The 25,121-nt window shown below is 37.8% G+C and overlaps 1 protein-coding gene across 1 annotated transcript; it reads left to right on the top strand.

The window, feature by feature from the left end:
• The first annotated feature begins 5,246 nt into the window (after positions 1-5,246).
• On the top strand, positions 5,247-10,525 carry ccdc107 (coiled-coil domain containing 107). Its single transcript, XM_053314019.1, has 6 exons — positions 5,247-5,568; positions 6,902-7,119; positions 7,254-7,323; positions 7,431-7,521; positions 9,132-9,241; positions 9,835-10,525. The coding sequence occupies exons 1-6, from the start codon at positions 5,427-5,429 to the stop codon at positions 10,248-10,250; spliced, it is 1,047 nt and encodes a 348-aa protein (XP_053169994.1). The 5' UTR covers positions 5,247-5,426; the 3' UTR covers positions 10,251-10,525.
• Positions 10,526-25,121: the final 14,596 nt, after the last annotated feature.

Raw genomic sequence — 25,121 nt, 5'->3', positions numbered from 1 at the left:
CTGAGCTTAAACCTAGCTTTAGGAACTGTCAGGAGCAGCTGGTCAGCTGACCTGAGATATCGGCTAGGAGTGTAGGGGTGCAGCAGCTCAGAGAGGTAAGGTGGGGCAAGGCCATGTAGTATTAAATTATGGTGGGCTAACATGTTTCAAGGTCAGTGTATCTTTTTTGATTATGGTTTTATAAACAGTTTCCATCAAAAATAGACTAGGTGCGTATAGGGCTGGTGGCGTTTAAAAAATGACAATACCAGTACAAATCCAAGTAATGATACCAATTGAGTACTTCATTAGAAATCCATTCCACATTTTGAGCGCTTTTATCCGGTGTTCGGTCGATACCTCAAAGTAGCGAGTATTGATACTCAGCACTAGTTGCGTATGTTTAGCAAAGAGTCACTTCTAGGAAACTGCTGACACAAGCTGGAGCACATTGGGTGGGAACACAATCATTGAGTAGAGTGGCTGCAATCAGCTCCAGAATGTAACACAGTCACACCTGGTTGGATCAAGCTGTATTTATCAAGTGTATGTTTTCATAATTATCTCGAAAACCTACAATCAACATTCATTTTAATCTCTCAAGTCATCTGCTTCTAGTCTTCTGCTCCAAAAAATGTCATTTTTGTAATTTTTAGCAATTTTGGGGTTGTGCTGGGAGTGTTTTGGGGCCACAAACAAAATCTTGTTTAAGGCCAGCAAAATCCTAGGGTCAGCCCTGCACCACAGACCAAGACTAGCTCCCCTGCTCTGCCTTATTTTCAGGCTTACCTAACAAATGTTGATGATGATGATACTAGCATCTGATTGATATCTCATGGATTTCATGATACCAGAACCACACAAGTCATGTCAACATCAATGGAGACATTAAGTGAAGAATGTAGTTTTAAGTTTCTCAGCAATTATATTACTAAGGACTTGACATGGTCCATTAGCCTAATTGACTAATAGACTATAATGGTCCATTAGCCTTACTTGTATCATTCTTAAATTTTACCCAGTGTTTTAACCCAGCTGACACAGGACGTTGTATTAACGTTGGTTCTTGGTTGGATATCGGTTGCAAGGTCAGACAACTAAAAGCCAACGTTGAGACAACGTCTAAAGCTGACGTCAGTTTCAAATAAAAATATCAACGTCAAGCTGATGTTGTTATTTAGTTGGTTTTAAGTTGTGTTGGCATGCAACCAATATCCAACGTCTAGTCAACCTCACCTGTTTATGTAAACAACGTTAGGTTTTAACGTTAACCCAATTTTCAAATCCATATCATAATCCAATGGTAATCCAATGTTGGAGTACAACGTTGTTCTAATGCTGCATTAACGTCAGGTGTCAGCTGGGTAAAGTGTAGCCCTGCTGTTCAAAGCTGGGCTTGGTCATATATTAACACATCCCCCTTGCAGCGATGACTTCACTTCCTTAGAGGACAGAATCAAGCACCCACTTTCTATTAAGTATTACCGGAGGGCCACTTAATGCTTATATATTTCAACACAATATGGTACTCAGATTGCACCAGCTTTGACAGAAATTAGTGATCAAAACCACTCAACAAATTATTGAATCACAGCTTCCAACATTAGGAAACATTAACAGAACTAACTGCATCCAGAAAACCCTCAAGGGTTCATCTTACTCCATCAAATGCCATATTTTTTCCTCAGCTTCTGCCAGAGAGCTGAGGAATAAAGCAAGCAGGTAAAACAAGCTTCTCCCTCACAGCCCTTGCACATACCTCATTTTGCATAGTTTTTGCATTGAATTTGATTAACCTGTTGTACTTGTACAGTCCCAGATTGCAACTCTTGAATCTAATGATTGAACATTTCAGAAGAGAGCTAGTCTTGTAGTTGAGGAGTAAAATGTGCAACAAAAATTGTTTTAATAGCTTTGTTTTAGTCTACTTTTTTAAATAATAATTTTCTACTCTTCTAATAGCAGAAATATAGTATAACACAGTATAAAGAAACTGCTTTCCTGACCTTAAAGATAATTATATTATATGTGCAGATATATACTGTTATATGTAATATGTTTTTCTACCTCTATCTGTGAATATAATTATACTCTATGCACAATTATTCTAGTTTATTATCACAGGACAATCATGTGCTTTAGTACACAACATTATAATTATCAACTGACTTATAATGTAAAGCATTAGCAGGGTACTGTCATTGTACAGTGTACATTCAGTACATATTAAAGTCAATATTATAGACCTAGCTTTAGATTCCATTCTTTTTCCAGTTCATTTTCATGTTTTCCTGTGAATTATTTCATTTAATTAACTGATTATGTCACTGGTTGTTCATTATTGTATGTGGTTTAAAATGATTACATAAAATACACTATTATCTCATTATAAAGCAAGGACTCTGTCAGTCTGTCTGTATGTCCTTCACGTATCTTTAAAACCGTTCATCCAATCTACTTTAAACCGACTGGCTGTATTGCTGGGAACCCAAGGATGTGCATGATCCTGTCAGGACCATGTTTCATAGATGGGATGAGGTTCTTGATAGAGATTTTAATTATGCAGCCCATACATCAATGGAGAGAGTACACAGGAGTCCAGGATGTCTTGTATTGAAAAGGTTTATTTGCTTCATGAAGGAGAAGCGAACAAATGATCAGTACACGTTATATGCCCTGATGCCTCCTTCAACTCTGAAGTTTCTCTCCTCCGGGGATAGACTTTAAACCACACAGATAATGCCCATGGTTCAGCCATGCCCAAATATGGACAGATCCAACACATCTACAATATACAGAATTTAGTCTACTGGTCTATAGACAAAACATTGTTTAGGTCTCACTCAGGACCTTTGTCCTACATCCAACACGATATCAAACCTCTGACTCCAGTTGCCTCTACCCCATTCAGGGAAAACAGTCAAACACATATCTGACCTCAGCTGCTATAGCAACACTATCAGAATGCCTCCTGTTTTCCCCAAAAGGAGCAGACACACTGCTTACCACTATCTCAAAGGGAGACAGTGTCTAAACCTATCATTTGGTGAGGCCTTGCTATGATCGCAAAACCTAGTTTGACCCAGTGCATATTAATGATGGAAAATTCCCTAACAGTTCTTATAATGGAATTCTCATTCAAGTCGAAAAGTTCAAATTTGGTCCTCATTCATTCATCCATAAAGCATTTTTCCATTACCTTCTCTCTTATCCACATGGTCTTGAGTAAATGTGGCTTTTTTCCTTGCAACTCTGATATGTACGTTATTGATATTCAATGTTCTCCCGATGGTGGAGTCATAATAAAGGACTTTAGTTTCCAAGACATCACCCTGAGGTCCCTTGTGGCCTCCCAGACTATTACACACCTGCTCTTGGTGTGATCTTTGTTGTTCAACCACTCCTGGAGGGTAACAGTGGTGTTGAATGTCTTCCATCTGCCTATCAGTCAACTGGTAGATTCTAAACTCTTTAGAAATGGTTTCTGTAACCCTTTCCTACCTGGTGAGTATCAGTAACTGCTCTTGTGTTCTTCTAAGGTCCTCAGATATCTCTTTTGTTCAAGCCATGACACGTTTCCACAAACCTGCATTGTGAAGCTCAGACTTTGATAATAAAGACCCACATTGATTTTCTTTAAATAAGGCAAGGCTCCCAGACTTACACTTGATTGTCATCCCATTCATTGACACTCCCAACTCTGACTTCCCTTTCAAATAAATCAAAAAAGCTTTGAATACCACAATATTAAAGCTGAGAGTCTGTACTTTTAGCACATAATCATTGTTTCATTTCAAATCAAGCATCTTGAAGTACAGACCCAAAATAACAAAATTGGTGTCACTGTACAAATACATATGAATCTAACTGTACTTGTCTCTGCTTAGAAGTATTTGGGTATTGGTTCCGCATGGCTGGATTTGGGGAAAAACATGCACATTTTTTGTAGCAATGCTAGATTTCCTCAATACTCTTTATGTTTTACAACAGACTACACAACAAAAGAGGTCTTATATCACCCCATCTGGTGAGAAGATGCTGCTGGATCTGGCAGAACATACAGTATTTAGAAATTCAATGAAGTGAACAATGTAGTGTTTGAGCTCAGGTGGAACAAACCATGGATGGTCAACTGATTGTGGCCATTTGCACACCACTGATGAAGCAGATTGATTTTTGTCAATTCCTCTGGCAATTGTGATTGACAGAACACATTTTTTCTAGTCATGATCCACTCTGCTGCAGTGGGTTTACCTCTTGGTGTGCTCATCACCTCATCTGAGAATGCAGACACATTATACAGACTAGTTTTTATGTTATGTCGTTTGTTTATTGTTACTGTCGTTTATTTCGTTTTATTTTACTTTATTTTATTTTTTATATTCATCACCTCCTTACTGTATTTGATTGTCTTCTACTTTCATCTTGTTAATTTTCGGCCTTGTTACTGCTCTTTGTGTTGTATGTCTTTGCTTTGTTTTGTACAGCTGTTGCTTTGTTAAAGTACTTTGTAAACATTGTTTTTAAAATGGGCTACATATATATATATATATATATATATATATATATGTTTATACATATACAGATATATATATCTGCCTCTCTCTCTCTCTATATATATATATATATATAATATATATATATATAGAGAGAGAGGCAGTACTGTGCAAAAGTCTTAGGCCATCACCATCATACAAACAGAAAGTACAGGATTAACATTAATTATTATAATGTGGAAATGTCAGATTTTTAACTGTATTTGACAGATGTTCCTGCTGTTTACAGATAATGGGGGCCGAAGACACACTGTCCTCTCTGACAAGTCTTAGGCCACCATTAGATGTGTTGTTTTAGCAATGTTATAATGACCATATATAATTTAAAAAATAATGAAAAAAATACAGGAAATGTGTATGCAGTATTAAAAAACAGAATAGAAAACAGCTTATATAGGCTATTGTGCGTAAGTATTCAGACCTTATATTTGAGCAATAGCAGGAACCTGGCTCTCTTAAACCTAAATCAAAATTGGAGCCTCAATTAATAATATTTAATAATTAATGTTAAATTTTGTGTACATTCCTGTATTTCCTGTATTGTCTGTTTGTATGATGGTGGTGGCCTAAGACTTTTGCACAGTACTATACATATATACAGATTATAGGTGCAGCTCCGCCCCTGTGCTATATAAATAAAGTTATTATTATGGCGCTTTTATTCTGAAAAGGTCCCTGGCGGAAGTCCGGTTCTTGTTTTCTCGGCGGAACAGAGCACAGCTGTTCTGGGCCGTTCTGGCTTTTTGGACTCTGGTATCGCGTTAGTTTTGTTTCATACATCAGCCTGACAGCTAGCTGTGTCTCTTTGGGCTCTTTAGCTGCATCTTTCCGCAGCTCGCGTTGCTCCTTTTCGGCGGCTGTCTCCTGCGGTGTGTGCGTCTTCACGGGAGGATGGTTTTGTCAACATCACAACAAGTCGCCCTGGCTTTCACGGCGGTGCTTTTCACATTTGTCGTCCTGCCGAGGTTGTTCGGCGTCGGTGGCGGGGCTGGGGCGAAGGAGACGAGGTTTGACCCTCGCTACAGCAGAAAAGGTAGGGTATTTTTAGGAGTGTCGTAGCGGGAAATGACTCTGAATAGCTGCATGAAGCGCACTGAGCTGTTAGCGCCAGCTGTCGCGTGCTAATTAATTTCCAAAATAAAAGCCAGAAGGCATTCATACCACATCCCACTGTGGTATTGTGGTGGTGTTGCACTGATGTTTCAGCGCCATTAAGACTTAATGATGCCCACCCAGACGTGTTTTAAGATGTATATTTGTAAATTGCATAGTAATGTGTGTTTAATTTGATTTTTGTTAAAGAATAGTTCAACTATCTTAGATCAAGTCCTTAAAATTGTTGTAGTTGTGACGTCACAAATCCTGCTCATAGGCCATTTAAAGCAGGTTTTCAATGAACACAGAAACTTTCCACTTCCAACAGATGAAACAAATGTGAAAACAAACTGTACATAAATCATTTTGCACAATAAAGCTCAAACATTCAACTGAAGAAAAAAGAAGGAACACATTTTTGAGTGGAGGGGGGCTCTTAAAGATGGAACCCAATGTGAAACATGTTGCACTTAACCACAGTTTGTGCCTCTCATGCATTACATTACACTGCAATCACAGATATTGGAAAGTGTTTCAACATAACTAATGCTTTTCTGAAGGTATTTCCACAAATCTGAATGAGTCTTTGAACCATCCAAAGTGAAAAATGATATATATATATATATACATACATACATACATGTGTTCATTTGATCTAAGTTTTCTTCATGGTCAAGAATGGGGTTGCATTGATCCATCTCACATCAGATCAGGCCAGTAGTCATGTAATACATTGGGGATTATTTTTTATATGGGGAAATTAACAAATAATTTAGGGTTCATCTGCTATTTCAAATCACAACAGACACAATATTAGTTTGATAATAAAAATACAATTTTAACAATAAATGTAATATTGTCATGTTTCAGAGATGCTCTACCTACTCAACATATTCTACAGACTTTAAAAGAACATCTTTTTTGGGTACAGATCCCTGCAAAAATCACACCATAATCACTTTCATGTATTTTTCAAAATGATCATTCCCTCTAATATTGCAAATCATTTTCCAAAAGCAATATCAGTCACGATAACCACTCATAACCATTTAATAAACTTGTTATATTGAATGGTGGCTTAAACTTGTTAATTTCCACACTGCAGCTTGAATAAACCTATGAAGCTTCACACAGCATGCAGCATGTTATCATGTGACTTCAGTTCCATACTTAGAACAGGATAGCTCTACCTGCCAATTAAGTTAGATGCAGTTGAAAGGTGGAGGAAAAGCTCGTAAGAGGGTCTTTTGAGTTTGTATTATTTCTATTAGCAGGTCCGGGCCCGGGCGCAGTGAGAGGCCAGCCCATCAACGTGAACGCCCCTGGCTCACCTCAGTCCGCAGAGAACATGCAGCAGATGAAGAAGCTGATGGAGCAAGAGCTGAAGGGTGACAAGTTCAAATCCAACAGCAACAAGGGCTACGTGTTCACCCTCATGCCCCTCTACGCCATCGGGGTGGGAGTGTTTGCAGCCTACAAGTTTCTGAAGGTTAGACAAAGACGATGCCGAAATCACGAAGATGTAACCGCTCTGAATATCTGCAGCTGCTGCTCGACTGCTGATGCATTTACAACACACGAAGCACTAAATGTTATATTCCCGCCTTTTTTTTCAATTTGTAGATCAAGTCTGCAGACGACCAGGCACAAAAGGACAAATTTACAAAAGGAGCCAAGAAGTCAGTGGAAGCAGGTGTGTGTTTGTTTTAAGATGACTATTTGCATACATTTTATTCTGACATTTACTTACCATATGTAACTGGGACCTCTGGGTTTGTGTGCGTGTTTGTTTTTGTGCAGAGAATCAATTGAATGAACTTGAACAAAGGTTAGCACAAACAGAAAGGATGCTTAATTCCATCCTCACCCAGCTGGACCCGCTTACTAACTGGTGAGTGATGATTATTTGCTTTCCTCCTCTCTTGCTACCGCCCACCTGATTGAATTAAAGATTTTTTTATTTTTTTTTTAAGTCGCTCGTCTACTTTGCGTGTACCAAGAGTTCTAAAACAAGATGATGACAACAATTTGAATGTATACCAGCAGTACTAGTTCAACCTTTTGTTTGAAGATAAGCACAAACTTTACAGACAGCTTAGCTGGAGCCACAGGTGTGACTGGAGACGTGGGATGACGTGCATGAAGCTGTCTATGAGTAGATCTTAAAACAAAATATTTGCTTTGGGAGCTTGTTCACTGTGTAGCAAAATGACTTTAAGAGAAACATTTTAAATATTTGATGTGCAGCCTTTGGGCAGAGAATACACCCACTTTATTTTAGAAAACAGGGTGTCAGAAAGTGTATATTCAGTTAGTTAGGTCCCCTCCAGACATGTTGTAAGATGTATAAAAAATACTCAGCTGGGACTATTAATATGTGTGTGATATGGTAGTAATGTCTCCTATTTTAAAGTGATCTTGGTTTTTTGTTCAGGATCATGTATATTATGTAGCAGTGAATATAGCAATATTTTTTAAGTCTTTATTTATATCTGGCATGTGTCATGTCATCCCATGTTGGATACACGCCACAAATTAAAAAATAAAATACTGGATTTTTGGGGTTGATATCGATCATAGGGAATAATAAAATCGATATCGATATATCGACCGTAATCTTATATATGAGTCAGTGACAAATAAAGGTTGGAAAGATGATCAATTCAAAAAGATCTTTAAAAAATGGTTTGTTAAAATGTACATTTTAAATTTGTGTTGGTTTTGTGTCATTTGAAATGACATTTGTACCATTTTTTTACCAAAAGTAAGACTGAATGCTCCTGAAAATGTCAAATGGTGTAACCACAAAAGAATGATAGATATTAAATATTTTATCCACCTCCAGTGTACTTAAGTGTAGTTATACACATAATTACTTCATTTAAAAAATAAAATAAAATTTGAGTATTGCTACACTTAAATTTTAAAGCATTTTGTCAATATTGAGCATGACATCCTAAAAACAACCATTTTTTTCAAACTATGTTTTGTCAAATGATTTTGTTATAAAACATAGTGTTCCATTACTAAAGTGGATTATATTTATTCCACATTTTAATTCACATTTATTCTCCTGTATATAATCAGATTTTTATGAAAGAATATTCATTACACATATTGACAATGGGTTGTATCCCATGTTTCTTATATACAGTCTATGGTTGTATCACCTTATTGACTTTTTTGCAGTGTCGTTATCAAACCTTTGTGATAAAGATATGTAATACAGGCATGATATTTTACAGTTTAACTATAAATACAGTGCACTGAAATAGTAAACTTCACTGGGAATTTAATAATTATGAATTCCTATAAATAGTAAAACATGTATGCGTAATTAAACTTTAAGCAAAAGGACCAACTATACATAAAACGCTGCATATTCAACATATTCTTTCCCTTAATCCACAACCTCCAGTTGAAGAGCAGTGATGTGTCTCTCACTATGCTGCCATGCAGAGATCAGTCAATCTGGAGTTTTCTGCTCTCATTTCTCTGCAGCGTAAAGTCGGTGGCGCAAGACCAGAAGAACGAGATCATGAGCCAACTCCAGACCATCCGATACCTGATGAAGAAGAGAGGAATGGACTGTCCGCCACTGAACATCAATGGTGAGCAGCCGTTGCCCTCACACTGAGTTTCTGTGTCAGTGTCGTGACAGAAATGATACCCAACTTGAAATTTATCCTTTCAACTCTTTAAAGGTATAATTATCATTCACGAATGTGGTTGAGCTGGTTCCCACGGATTAGGGTTATGAGAGTGTACAGGAGCATTCCTCATAAATCATAATTACATTTCAGTCATAACCATAGACTGTAAAAAAAAGAAAAAAAGAAGAGATTTCAATGAAGTGAAATTGACAAACTTTCTACCAAACTTATTTTTAATTGATATTGATTACGTGTCTATCGCTATATCTATTTCTATCGTTTTATTGCCCAGCCCTACGGTGACATTATAAAAAAGACAACATGCAAGTGAGCGATAGAAACCCAATGTTTTTTTTTCACTGCATGCATGGTAGCACCTCATTACACATGAAAATCTATGACTCAACTTTATTTACATAGCACGTCAAAAAATCTTTCATGCAAAGCACCACAGAGCTTAAGAGATTAAAATGACACGAACATGACCGATCAAGAGCATCATAGATGTCAACCGACAGTAGATAAATATGAACTTGTTCTGTCTCTTTCAGAGTCATCCTGTGAGCGTAACCTTGATGAGCTCATTGAGTCACTCGGGGCCAACGACACCTCGACAGCAGCTGCTTCTCTGGTGGACACGCGGCCCTCTGCTGGGACAGTTGCAGCTTCTGGAAAAGTCTATCAAAAACCTTTAAAAGCTAAAGATGAAGCCCTAACAGAAGGTGAAGACATGAGGGAGCTAATACCGGAGGAGTCTGACGGGGAAGCAGAGGAGGAGGAGGAGGAGGAAGAAGAAGAAGTAGGGGATGAGGAGGAAATGATGGAGGTTGACAGAGGAGACGATAAGGAAGGATTGGAGGATTGTGAGCTCATGCCTTCACTAGAGGAGTCTCCCGAGACAAACATTGAGGAAGTCAGAGCGGAGCAGCCTGCGTCCGGCCTCAGGCGACGCAACAGGCCTGAATGAAACTCACTGCACTGTACAGAAATTATTGCTAATATTTATTATCCGAAAGGCTTTCATTCCAAAAATACTATGTTAATCTATCTCTATATTCATCACACAAACACATTCATCCAAAACAATAACCTCCATAAAGGTAAGCTGTCTAAAAGTAAACACATGGGGCTCTATTTTCCTGTTGCCAGCACAAAACACCTGCTGTAGGTCACATGATCAGGGTCAACAAGGACAAATCAGAGCGCGCCTGCTCTTTTTGTCGATACGCTGTAGGTGCAGTGTTTGCAGAATTTGGGTGAAATGGATTGGATTATGATGTGCCTTTTTTAAAGAAAAGCTGAATTTGTGTTTGTGGTGATATACAGATAGGGGATACATTAATGAAAAGTGTCTTAGTAAGGTGTTTGTCTCCAGAACAGCTTGTCAAAGAAGTCTCTTGAACTATGACAGGAGGATATAAAGCGTTTATTCAACAGATGTTCCCTCATTTGCTGCTAAATGATGGCCAAGCTACATGTGTCAAAAAGCGCTCACTAGAGACACCTGCTGGTCAAAAGAAGTGACAGCATAAGTCACAGCATAATGGGGGGGGGGGTGAGGAAATACCTGATTTTCATATGCAAACCTGTTCACTGTATCTGCATTCATCACATTTCCACACTCATTCCTTCAGGTTTTTCTCTTCAACTTGTCACCCATTTGTATGATAATGTGATCCAGTCCACACAATAACAATATTATAGTCTGCTCATATAGTTTAAATCAGCAATTGATGATCTGTTACTACTCTACCTTCGTTCAATACAGACTGCTTCAATGATATTCCTGCTGTCAGTTATGTTGAATTAGTACTTTTGGTGTAAATCCAAATGCTTTAAATGTTTCTACAGTCATGTCTGATTGATAAAACGATTAAGTAATAATTTGTTGCGACATTGTGCTGTGAATACACCAGGAGAAGATGTGTAAAACTCATTCGCAACTTCAACTTTGCACAAATACAGAAATATGCATATGCATCATTTCCATCAGATTCATAAAGCTGTGTGTACCCATGCTTGTTTTTTGTAAAACTGGTGCACAAGCAAGACAAGTCTCATTCCCACAGCCAAAAGTGGAGGTAAATGTTTCCTTTTGACAAGGAAGAAGTTATCTTAAAATCCTTAATCCTTTTGCACATCAACAGGTATGCCTGCTCCACCACTGCTCAAAGAGAACAATTGACTGATGACATATAACAAAATTCTGACTCGCCATATTATCTATCTCTACCTTTATATTGCCTTCAACTTACTCTAAAAAATATTTGTCAATGTGTTGAAAATGGCGTACGCAGGGTTTTTATGTGTATAAATGTAGATCCCAATGTTAAAAAGCCAATTTTTGTCCAATGTACCAAACAGGGTAGTGGATACCTCAACTTCTTGTTATTGCTCCTCTTACTTATGCACTGTTTGTTCCATAAGAGACATGGGGAAAACCCAACATATATTTGTTTGTTTTTGCCAACATGAAAATAGAGCCCCTAATATCACTTTTCTAACACTAGTTGTCATCTTTTTAAACATGCCTGATTTTGGAATGAAGTTAATTTTTTCTGTTTTGGTTTATACATGCTCCGATGCCAAACATTTAAAGCTTCCTTGATCATGGATGTCCTCAGAGACATAAATAGCGTGCTTGTCCTTACCTCACCTTCCTCATCTTGGATAACATATCAAACAGGTCCAACTAATAACATTAATCATTGGCTGGGTTCCAATTAGATGTTCAGTTTTGTTTGCCCATCGTGGCTCACAGTCACATCTCACTGGGTACTTCCACCTATGCTTCACCTGTTATGACCAGTCAAATGGCCTGCTGTGAGAAAAGTCTGTTGATGTGATTATTCTTCTATGATTAACACCACAGGACATGTGAGGAGGGTTTTCGGACTACGTTTCTTTAGGTTAGTCTGGAAAATATGTGCTTTCATTGTAAATCTATGCTATACTTCCAGTGACTTAAAGATTAATACAGAAGTCTAACCATAAATAATTCTAATTTCCTTCTTTATTTTTAATATATATTCTACATTTTGTATCACAAAGCAACTGACACTAATGCTGCTGGATGTGATGAGCCTACTTACATAACAGAATATTATAATGTACATTGTACAAGGTGTGAAGTTGTGGTATATTTATACATCAAAACATTAATGCATGTTTTTGTTTTTTCAATTTCTTTTTTTTGTTTGCCTGCACAATGTGACTGCATGATGTTTTCCTTTAGTAATTCCATGACTGTGTCTGGTCAACCAGAAACATATTTATTATTTATTTGTACTGTTTTCACTGTTACACTTTTACCAGTCCTGATCCAACTAGGTAGAATACATCAGAATATAACCACATAATGTATTTCAGTTATTACCTTGTCTTTTTTTTTTAAATTGTAACCCTTATTTCAGGAGAGGGCATTGTGGGAAGGCTTTCAGGTAGTTTCCATGTTGTCTCTTGTTGGGTTACATACATCAGACTACTATTAGGGAGCATTTTATGGAATATTGATCCAAATTTCCAAATACAAACACATTTTAGACCATGATTTTAAAAATTAAGTTAATTGTATTGGTTTATTTGGTTGGTGCCAACACCCAGAGTACAATTACAGCACTTGAGTAACATGCAAATGTATGAAGAATTTTAGATAATATCTCCATGTTCATTACAGATTAGCACTGTACAACTGAGGATAATGTCCATTCATTTCATTGAATTTAACTTACTAAATTTTGTGTATATTTTGCTGTAATGATAATCCAACTGTTGCTGTAACACAATGTGCTTAAAGTGTGGTTAAAAACTCAATTTCTGAAGACATATATCCATAATGACAAAACAAATGTATCATTTTAGCCTAAATTAGCTGCCAATGTATTAGCACTCATATTGTCACCAAATTCATTGCCATGTCATGCCACGGACAAATCTTTGCCTTAATTTAATTTGTAAAAGGTTTGTATCATTTCCTTATTTATGCATATGTTACATTTTTGTGTTCATTGTTGTGTGTTTCATGTGAAAGTTGAGTGAGAGAACTCAACTCGCCTTAGTAGAAAATAAAACCAACAAAAAAAGTGGTGTGGTTGATTATTATTATTGTTGATGAATTCATGTGTATGTTGTGTTTTAACAATAACAATAGCATGTTGAGATGGAGCTATTTATATTACAACGTAAATTAAGAACAATGTATATTTTGTCGTGTGCATTTTTAATATGAAAAGTAACCAGGAACTGCAGTTGAAATGTAATTCTTGATGAGTAAATAGTGCTTAAACCTGCAATAACATTTTGGCCACTTGGAGGCAGCAGAAACCATCTAGAAACACAGCATTGCCATCCTATGCCTTTTGATTAGTCAATATGGTAATCATGATCAATATGGGAAAATAGTTGCTTATTTACACACCTGGCAGATATGGATTGATATCCTCAGTAGGTTTGTCACTATGAGCAACCACTTTCACATACTCATTCAAACCATTGTTAACAGAGAATATTGTTTATAGCAATGTCAGGTACAGTGAGCAAATGTACTTTGAAATGTTAATGTACAGCCAGTAAGAAGGATAAAGAATATGTTGTCCCACCTTTACAGATGTAACAAGTGAGTTGGACCGACCAATCAAATCCTGAGAAGAGTTCATCTAATCAGGGGAAATAATTGAAAACACCTGTCAGAGTGAAACGTGGACATGTTATGCTGCTATTTTTTAGTTGCATGTGGTCAGAAAAGAGTATATTGTGTTCGGCCTGATATGTCTTCTCTGATTCTTTTTTCACTGTCACCAAATTGAATCTGGAGACTGTCCCACCTTGTGTGTGTGTGTGCCTTGTGTGTGTGTGTGTGTGTGTGTGTGTGTGTGTGTGTGTGTGTGTGTGCGTGTGTGTGGATTCAAGCTGTAGTAGTTGTTGAAGTTCCCTTTGTATCCTGCAGATGGCGCCACAGTAACAGTTACAGCAGCGCCTTGAAAGTAAGAAATGTAAAACACTGCACTAGGTAAGTAAGGCTTATTATATGATGTTTCAACTGATAAAATACTCACTTTCCATTTATTTAATACACATAGTAAATAAAAAGCAGGTGTTTTTAAAGCTCCTTTCCTCATTAATCCCAACAACCTTTAACTATGTTGAAAAGTTCTCCAAAGTGTCCTGGTGAAATAAACCGCCCACTGTAATCATAACTTATAATTAGACATACAGAGTTTATTAATGACTTCCTCTCTTGCAGTGGAGGAAAAAGATCTGGGATTCAACGTAAATTAGCTTGGCTCTCTCAATTAGGAAAGCAACATTTAATCAGCTCAGTTTTCTTCCAGTGGGATTTCCGCCTAATTCCTTCCAAGGGCCCCTGGTTAGTAGGATAATTTGTTTCTTATTGTACTCCATGGTTGTGAATGGAGTTGAAAGTGTTTGCAGCAGGAACTAATTCCCTCCACCACTCCCTTCAGGGCTACACTGGACTTCTAATCACACCTCAAAAACATTCTCTAGAGTGTTATTGCATTGGTTAAGTGTTTTTATGTGTATGTGTAAAGCGTGCTCAGCAGTGCTTTATATGCTTATTGACACGGTTTACATGATCAACCTGATGACTTGGCAGTAATTGTTAACTGCTGCAATTGCTTCTGTGATGGAATTACACTAAGCTTTATTCCTCAGCTACTGTATCTTCATCAGGGCAATATAAAGATAAAGTGTCCGGGAGATGTGCAATTAGTTTGATTTTGATGGACTTGTGTTAAAATGAACACGGCTCTGCTCCTCGCTGTGTTGTGTACATGTATAAATATTTGAAATCAGTGATAGTATGAACAGTGAGCCATCTCTTACAGGCAATTCTTGACTTTAATGTCCATTCATTATATGACATGTATAAGCAACACTAAGAATTTACAACCATGCTTGCTGTATAGAGGTATGTTTACCATATTCGCCATCTCAATTTAATGTGTCAGCATGCTAACATTTGCTAATTAGTCCCAAACACAAAGTATAGCTTAGGCTGATGAAGATAAGAATTTGATAGTTAACATTATGACCAGATGATGGCACCAGATGAAAAAACAGGGGATCTCTAAAGTTATGACCATTCATCATGAGAGGAATGTGACCGTCTGTATAGTTGTGGAGATATGTTTTACTTAAAACAAAAAATGGCAACATCACATGAAGCCATGAAGATTCACTGGGCACAATGAAGGTATGTTCAAGCTTCTTTAGCAATACATCCAGTCTAGACATCTAGAGAAAGTCTACTTAAACATATTAAATATAAATTAAAGGTAGAATATGTAGAATGAGCAGAACAACGCCATCTAATGTCTCGAGATCGTTTACAACTCCATTTCACCCAGTGCCAGCCTACAGTAACTGCGCTGGAACAACAGACAACCCTGGCAACCCACAATTCCGGCCGCTAATTGGCTGGTACAATGTACACAGAACGTGTCAGAACGTCGTTGTCGAACCCGTCAAAACATTTTAAAATGATTAATTCAGACTACATTTTTTTTATGGAAAAGCAATAGATTCTGTACCCCTCAAAATGCCCCGTGGCTGTATTATTTTAAAAAAAATATAGCTTTTAATTAATATTCTACATATTCAACCTTTAATTAGATAATGCTAAATAATTATGAAATAAAAAGTATTTGCTTGTAAAATGCACCTGTGAGTCTGTCAGCACTTGTTAGCATTAATTATAAATTGATTCCAAATGGTATTTTATTAATTTCTACATGTACTTCCTGTGTGGGAGGTGTTGGCCTAAAGCCCTCAAACTTTGACAAGCACAAGTGGCTTCCTTCAGTTATCCCATTGGGCGCGGCTCGGACACGCCCACTTTTATTGGCAGCGAATGATTGTTGTTTTATGTTTTTTTAATCTACTGTGATTGGTCATTCACGCCCTCTCGTCAGCTACTGTCACTCAAACTCCTGCTGACGGTAGTTTCAGGAGATGACGTTAAAGTGGAGCCGCGGAAATTAAAGAAGATTATTTGGTAATTTCTCTACAAAAACATAATTTCACAAGACTTTCACTTGAAGAGAGAAAGAGGATAAAGCAGTTTTGACCGGACCGGCTTCAGCAGCAGCAGGTGGAGGAGCTGAGACCCGGAGCTTCTCCCGCCAGCTGACGGAGCTGGCTGGCTGGATGCAGTGTGAGTTATTCCTTTTATTGCTTTATCTGTTTGCTGTTTCAAAGTATCAGCACTGAAACGTTGTGGACAACGACAGGGGAACATCTCTCTGAAAAAATGCAAACACTAAAATAGCTGCAGCCATCAAGACAATAGCATGGAGCTAAGTTGTTTTTAGCAGCCTTAGCATTGCTGAACTCTTTCTGCAGCTGGTCACATCTGCCCACATGTGGCCCTCCGCTATGCCAATCTCCACAAGAGAAACATTCAGTCAGTGGGTGCATCCAGCAGCTCCAACAAGACAGGTAGTAGCTGCATTCCTGTTATTAATATTTTAAAGTGTTAAAAAGACTTTATAAGAGACATAACTATAAAGTGTAAAAAACTAAAATGTATAAATGCAGGATAAGAAATGATGGAAGTCATTTTGACCATTACAGTTAACTTGGGGTACATTTCATTATTAAAATAAGAAGTTAAATAAAGTAAGCTTACTGCGCCATCTATTGTCATGTTTAGGTATTGCAACAACTAACAGATTACAGTGAAATCAGGAGTGAAGACACAATAACTATGGTGGTGTCTCTTTTTAAGCATATTCCCTTATTGGTAACTCTGCTTTAACTACTGGTAACTTTAGATGATGTGAGTGAAATGGGCCGACCTCAAAATCCAAAATAGTAGCCCCGTGCATCAACAATGTGAAAGTTGTAGTGATATCCTATTTATTAGCACTTTTGTGTTATTTGTGTCTTGTTTAATCAGTTGTAAACGCGGCACTTATATATTACTTCTATATGTGGATGTGTTGCTATGGTATTTGTGTGCACAAAATACAGCGAAATGCGTTTTTATCAACTGGTATTGCTATCAATGGCTAACCTGGCTAAAACTGATTGTTTAGTCTCTAAAGTGGAACGATTCCAACTCCAACTTCCAACTTCTAAAGATAAGTGGAACACAGCATAACACATTGATTAGGCTTCAAGGATATACACAATGAGTATAAACATAACTTAGTTTGTTAATAAGAAAACTCCCCAGGGTACCTTTTTAATTTTGTAGTTTAAAAATTACAGGTGAATATCACTATTTTTACATGCTTATTTTAACCCTGGTCATGATAGAATGATGTCATGATAGAACATGTAGGCTACTTTGCAAACTGGTGGCCAGGCCCGCTGCTCCCCATACGCAGAGCGCGTAGGGCCTCAAGTACCTGGCGGGGGCCCCCAAAATTAAGGTTGCTAAAAAAAATTCATGATAGTTATTATATTATTACATTAAAGAAATTATATAAATTAGTTATGAACAGGCCCAACGTTGTTTTTCTTAATTGTGTGCCCTATTACTCAAAACACATGAATGAGCTCGTTGGCTGCGTGCCGTGTAAAGGAGGAATTATCTCTGGTCTTCGGATGATTCTTGAACACTTAAACACCTTGTAACCACGTAAATTGGTCCTTAACTTTACAGTTTAGCTTAACTACAGCACATGTGCGTCTTCACCTTCTCCCGTTTACTTCTCACTCTCTGCCACAGAGCAGCAAAAACACAGAATGTCAAAATAAAAGCGGTATTTTCAAAATAAAAGTTGACAGCCCTCTCAAGCAACACAGACACACAAAGACACCTGAAACATGTACAAAATGACAATAATAGTATATAAACAGTGATACATTATAACTATCAGCAACATATTATATTGTAATGCTGCTGTTAAGAAGGTTTTTGACATTTTGTTTTATATATTTTGCTTAATATATACATTTTCATAATTATATGTATATTTCATGTCAATTTTAAAATAAATTGGCCTCCCTGACCATTTATGCTTAGGGCCCCCAAAAGCTTAGCAGTGACCCTGCTGGTGGCACAGAGTTTGAGCAACTTGGCAGAGAGATTATTGGTTGAATTATAGGAAGTGTAAGATCCAATACTTTTGGAGCTTTTCCCATACAGGATATCGTGGACTCGTCTTCTTTGAATCTTTAGCGTCTCAAAAGTTCCCCAACTGTATTGAAGTACCATACTAAAACACAGTGTCTCTTTCAACAAATAAGTAGTTATGTGATGATAAGGTGGAACATTACTTCAGAGGATGAAATTGGTGAGTATAAATGGAAAATGTCAATCAATAAATTTTGTTTGTATTTCTGATGAGTAACAAGCACATGGATGACCATTTCTTTAGGTTAAGTATCATAATTTCAAGTGCCAAGAAAACAAAGATAGTACATGTAGCCCTCTGACCCACACTATAGTACCATTCTGCCTTTTTACTGTAGTAGAAATAAAACCTCAACACGTAAGCATTTCTTCTTCTTTTTTTGACATAATTGAAAGGGACATTTGAAATAGCAGAGTTTTTATTTCACGTTTCAGACAAAGGACTGTCCTTTTTTGGTCTCTGAAGTCAGCAGGATTGTGTTCTCAGACCTCTGGGAGGGAGGCAGAGGTATTGTGCTTCATCAGATATAAACCCAGCATAGAGTCTGTGCAGAATGATACGGAAAGTTCAAACTGAAAGGGCAGAAGACTGTCTGACAACATCACTGCTCTGGAGAGGAATGGAATATATTTCAGTAGTATCAACAATTAAGTAATATAAATTGTGGCCTAGGTGAGGTTTTTCCTTTAAAAGGGACCTATCATGCACATTCCCAAGTCTATATATAGATTATAGGGCTCAACTGGTATATCTTTGCATGATTTATAGTTGGAAAAACAGGTTCATTCAGCAACTGTTTCTTTAATCGATCAAACTTTATCATATAAGGTACAATCACAGTGAAATGTACGAGAGTGTGAGTAGAGTTGAAAGGATAAGAATGGTAAAATATATATGTGTATGATTGGATTGTGGGGGTGGCCAGTGGGGGTGGCCAGTCTTAGGTAGTATTTAGGATCGTAGTGGCCTGTGGATAGAAGCTGTTCCTGATCTCTCAGTGCCGATCTGGTGTATCTGGTGCCTTCTTCCTGACTGCAGCAGGGCGAAAAAGCCATTATCTCGGTGTTTGGTTCGGATTGGCCAGATTCCACAAACTTCTGGCAGCTCCAGAGGTTACATAAACAAACAGTAATACTGAGATTTCACTACTTTTCATTCTTTACTCGAAAGGGGAACTTCTCAAATGCGTATGTATAGGTTTGAGTTGAAATCGGACAATAGAAGTAGACAACCAATACAACAACACAATGGAAGAACACAATGGAACAACCTTAATAACTAATGGCGCTTTTCCACTACACAGTTCCAGCACGACTCGACTCGACTCGGCTCGACTCAACTCGGTTTTTTTGCGTTTCTACTAGGGATAGTACCTGGTACCTGGTACTTTTTTAGTACCTGCTCTGCTGAGGTTCCAAGCGAGCCGAGCCGATACTAAATGTGACGTCAACAGACTGCCGGTCACTGATTGGTCAGAAGAGTTGTCTGGAAGAGTCATGAGCTGTCCCACACTAGAATCAAACCCGGCATTTTTAAATACCGGCAACAGCGTTACAGCAATACGGCTCAATTTTCTTGCTTTGTGTGTGACAAAAGCCACATACAGCAGCAAGTACACCATCGCCTCCATGCCCTCCATTGTGTATGTGTTTGTGTCGCGTATAAAACGAAGTCACGGCAGTATCGCAGAGCCGTGCTATGACGACCCCGCCCACGTTGAGTAGGTACCTTTTTGTTATAGAAAAGGTTGTTTCTGGAACCGAGTCGAGTCGAGCCGAGTAGTGCTGGAACTGTGTAGTGGAAAAGCGCCATTAGACCAACAGCAGACGGGCATTTGTGGCCTTTTGCTAACAATCTAATGTCATTACAAGCAAGAAGTAGAAACCCTGGCTTTTTACTTGTACGGAGCATTTGACAACATTGGAACTGGTTTCACTCATCACAAAATCGTCTACTTAGAAAACAGTGGCTATCATGGTATCATACTCTATTCTTGACTATCTGATTGATGGTATTGTGTAGTTGAATTGAAATGAGCCAAGTCTGTCTGTCTAGCCACCAAGCCCCTCTGGGACTGATTCTGTGGCTCTACTTGGGGAAAATGGACTAGCCAAGGACCTTGGCTTTCCAATAGACTTTTCTCTTCTTCTTTTTTTTACCCTTCAGTTCCCGATAAAGATCAGCAATCTGCCTGCGCTATTTTTAGTAGAGATATTACAGGGAGGGAGAAAGGGGAACTAGAGTCTGGCTCTGGATGCTATTTACTTCCTGTATCGGTCAGTGCAAGGATAGCTGTTTATAGGCAAGGACCGCCTTTGCCCACAATAGTCCCTAATACTTCATCTTCTGTGATGAATGGCCTCATTAGTAAAACATTAAAGGGCCGCAACACCCGAAAATTCACCGGCTGTTTCATTTTAAATTGAAATGGGAAGCAGCAGGTCGTAAAAGATGATTTATTCTACCACAAAAGATGTTTGTTCCAATGGGCCTGCACTGTATGACCTAAACTGACCTCTGTTAGGGAAGTGTAAAAATTCTAGTAAGGTCGATTTCATTGTACTACATTGAATAAATGTAATCGAAACACAGTGGTGTAGTCTCTCAAGGGATGGTGAAGCAGGTCCCTCAGGTGCATGGGCAATCTTATTTCTACTCCCCTTTTTATACACCACACTTTCAGTATAAAACCTTAACTGTGGAAGCCGTTTTCTGCAAGGAAAAGAAAAGAATGGATGGAAAGTTAGATATGATGAGAAGGGAAAATATTCATATCGGTAAAAATGATAAAATACTAAGTCAGAATTGAGAGATAGCATAAGTCGTTATTATAAAATGCTTAATTCAGAGATCCTAAGTCCAACAATTGACTTTTCTCATAATCTTGACCAGGGCTACAACTAACGATTATTTTCATTATTGACTTATCTTCCTTTTTTTTGATTGATTGTTCAGTGAAACGCTAAAAAGTAGGGGAAAACTCACAATTCCTCACAATGCCTACAATTATATATTCATCATTTGCTTGTTTTGTCAGGATAACAGTCCAAAACCATACGATATTAATTTTAATATTTCAATTCATGGTTTACATATATGAGAGCAAAATCATCACATTTGAGACGCTGAGGCCACTTTTGATATTTACTACTTTAAAATAACTGAAACGATTAATCAATTATTAAAACAGTTGTAAGTTAAATTTTATTTAATCAAACTAATTTTGACCTAGTTTGACTTTCTCAAACGTTTCTCATTATTCTAATTTAGTGTGTCAAAATATAGACTTGGAATAACTTCTGATCATGACTTACCTTCACATATTTTATTTTATTTTTTTTCTTTATTTTTTTTTGGCAAGAATGGGCTTCCATACCTGACTGTATGTACTGGCTCCAACACGGATTGTTGTAGGAGATTTTCATTGATGTTCCTTAAAGTGGCCAACACCAAGACCATACTACTTATTATAGCCCAGTCTGCCCAAACAATCCCATACACTGTCATATTGTATTGTAGTACTATATTGTGCGTGTGTATGTAATGCAAGGTAATAACTGCTCCTCAGCTACAGACATAATACCAGAGCATTCCGACATGAATTCCCTTAAGCTTCATTATAGTTTGATTGACTGTGACTTTATAGACTCAAACTCTAACTATAGTCTTGCTGTGCTGTCCTGCATATTTGTTTCAGTGCTAACATTTTATTCAATACAGACCTTTTATAAAAAACCTTTTCACCACTACCCTTACCTTCTTTGTAAACTACGGTAGCCTGCAATTGACACATTTTTACAACAAAGAAATGATAACTAGGTAATTAAAACAAATGAAAGTCCATTATAGATTAAAGTATGGGAGTCTGGCAAGTCACTATGTTGCCAACATGGGTTAACAGTAGTGATCACTTGTCACTACAAATGTAAATCTCAACTGTATCTGTAGCAATGAATAAATAAAACAAATTAATTAATTAATAAGACCAAGTTGTGTAAGCATAGCTCTTATTTTTAAAGCAGGTGGTTGTTTATTTCTTCCTTTCCAATGTTATTCCCTTTCTTTGCTGATTTTAATCAAGAATGAGTAATTAGGTTATGCAGAAGTTGCAGTTTTATAAAGCAGCATTACACCAGAGAATAATGATGCTTGTAATTATAGGCGAGCCACCCGCTGTGTCTCCTCCTTGATTGAGCTGTGGTTAAATTCCCTAAAGATGTCACTCTTTCCCTCTCATACATTGCAGAGAGTGTCAGATGATGTGCCTTATGCTAGACAGATGCTTCTTCTCTGCTCTCATCCACTAACTCTTTCAGTTTCATAAGCGCAGAGATTTTTTTTTTTTTAGCATCGCTGTTGGGACTGTTACTCCTTGGTTGTGTCAGTGAGGTACACCACCAGCTATAAACTCTCCATGAATAAATGATGTAAGGAGCATTATTCTAAACAAGTAGAGAAGAAAGTAAGTCATACCAGTAGTAATATAACCACTAGCTCTACTACTATTTCTACCTGCCTCAGCCTTTGATTGATTGTAACTGGTGGCATGTTTCATTATAACCTCTACTAATATTGCTGGTGATTCAGTTTGGGCAAAGCACATTGGTTACCAGCTGATTAGTAACATCTAATTATATTCATACATGTGTACAGCATGGGCCGTGACCCAATCTATACATATGGGCAATATGGGCAAGTACCCAGGGGCCCTTGAGCAGAAAGCTGCCCTCAAAGTGGGTGCTTTTTTTTGGGGGGGCTCCACAAAATTATAAGATAAGGTAAGATAGATTGTATTTGTATTTGACATTTTGTAGCAATGGCTCAAAATAGTACACAATATTTTAAAAGTGCTTATATTAAAACATATAAAACAGTGGAAATTAAAAAAAAAAAAAAAAAAAAAAAACTATGTTTATATAAAAAATATTGCACATTTGCATAAGTATATGTGTGTGTGTGTGTGTGTGTGTGTGTATGTATAATGCACATACAATAATACAGTGTTCAGGTGTTTTTTTCTTTACCTACAGTCCAAACCATAAACATATTCAGTTTACTATCATGTAGGACAAAGCCACCATCACATTTGAGAAGCTAAAACCAAATGAAACCACAATAAAAATGTTGGCATTTTTGCTTTAATAAAATAACTTAAACGAATAATAAATAATATAGTTGCTAGTTCATTTTCTGTCAGTCGGCTTTTACTGTTACTCATAGTAACAAATGCATTACTAAACATTTAGTATCGTTATGTTTACATACTGGCAGCACTTGGTTAAATAATGTAGATCCAGGTAGCTTTATTTTCCAACAAAAAGTATGTAGAATTTCTAGAAAACAGGGTTGTGTAGCTCCCTCCATCACACCACCATCCTCCTGTATATTATACTACACATTTAAACTGCAAATTCCCTGACACACTACTACTACTGCCTTTTCCTATTACTGCTTACTACTGTAAAGTCACTAGTAAGCCTCTCCGACTACTGCTTGTTCAACTGATACAAGCTGTATGCTCACAGCTCTGTTAACACTACTGCTCCGGTTGCCCAATAAAGTCATAGGATCAGAGGCTCTGCTGCTGTCTGGGATCAAGCTGTCTAGTTCAAGATCACTACAGCAATGTATTGCTCCAAAGCAAAGGATTAAACCCCAGTCATACACTATTTCACATTAGGAAAGAGAATATCAAGGCTCCAAAACACAACACGGTGCTTTTCCCTTATTCTGTGATGCCTCCATTACCATATACAGTATGTGAAAGTGAAACCATACAGGTAAGAATGAATGAATCCAATATCCACTAGGATCTATTGCAGGATAAAAACAGATGAAGAAGAGGCTGGCAGCAGTTGCACCTGTTGACGTATTAAAGTTATTCTTGGTATCACTACTTTTAATTTTCTAAGAGTTGTTCATAATTAAATTAGTTGTGTAAATTGTTTGATCAGTGCTGTAATTTCTAAGCACGTTCCCAAAATTGGCTTGCATGATTGGTTGGTGTATTTGTTAACTGGCGCAGGTTTATATGAGAAAAAAATCGAACAATCTTGACGTCCTCAGCTTTAAATTCTCCTCGAAGTTTATTCTTAGAACCGAAAGTGTCACAAAAACTTTGGTGATGAGCGCTTAAATTCCCTGAAGCTGATTTATTCAGAAAAAGACGCAACAGCAGTAGAGGTGGAAGTGAAAACAAGTCTAATGGATAGATGACTTTTCACAACGATTGAGTGCAATGTGCTGACATGATTTTTTTTTTCTTTGGAAAAGAATCTCGGGTATTGCGTTACATATTTCTGAGTAACGAACCCGGCGCTGACGAGCGGTTGTGCGTCTTGGAGAGGGCAGGGACGCAGGAGACGCGCAAACGCCAGCAACAGCAGCAGCAGCAGGAACAGGAGAAGCAGCAGCTCAGTCTGTTTGGAGCCACCGGTTGAGATCATTCAACACTCAGAGCGCTGACTGTCTGAAAGGATTGTTGGATACAAAAATCGACGACCACCGCCTCAAGGAAATCATCTCAAACAAACGATGGACATCCTCCTCGGTCCTTTGAAAAGACAAGACAGCGTCGGATGAGAGAGATCGGAGATGCTGCGCACCACGGCCAAAATCCTGGAGCTTTTTTGAACAGGACTGTGGGTGTGCGCGCGCGTCGGGCTCGCCGTTATCTCCGGACTGCACTCGCCAACTTCCCCCGCTTTCCATCAAGTCATGTCTGATACAGAGCG

The sequence above is a fragment of the Scomber japonicus genome, chromosome 23 (genome assembly GCF_027409825.1).
Source record: "Scomber japonicus isolate fScoJap1 chromosome 23, fScoJap1.pri, whole genome shotgun sequence".
NCBI lineage: Eukaryota > Metazoa > Chordata > Actinopteri > Scombriformes > Scombridae > Scomber > Scomber japonicus.
The sequence above is the reverse complement of the archived record's forward strand: the minus strand, read 5'-3'. Positions and strand labels throughout refer to the sequence as shown.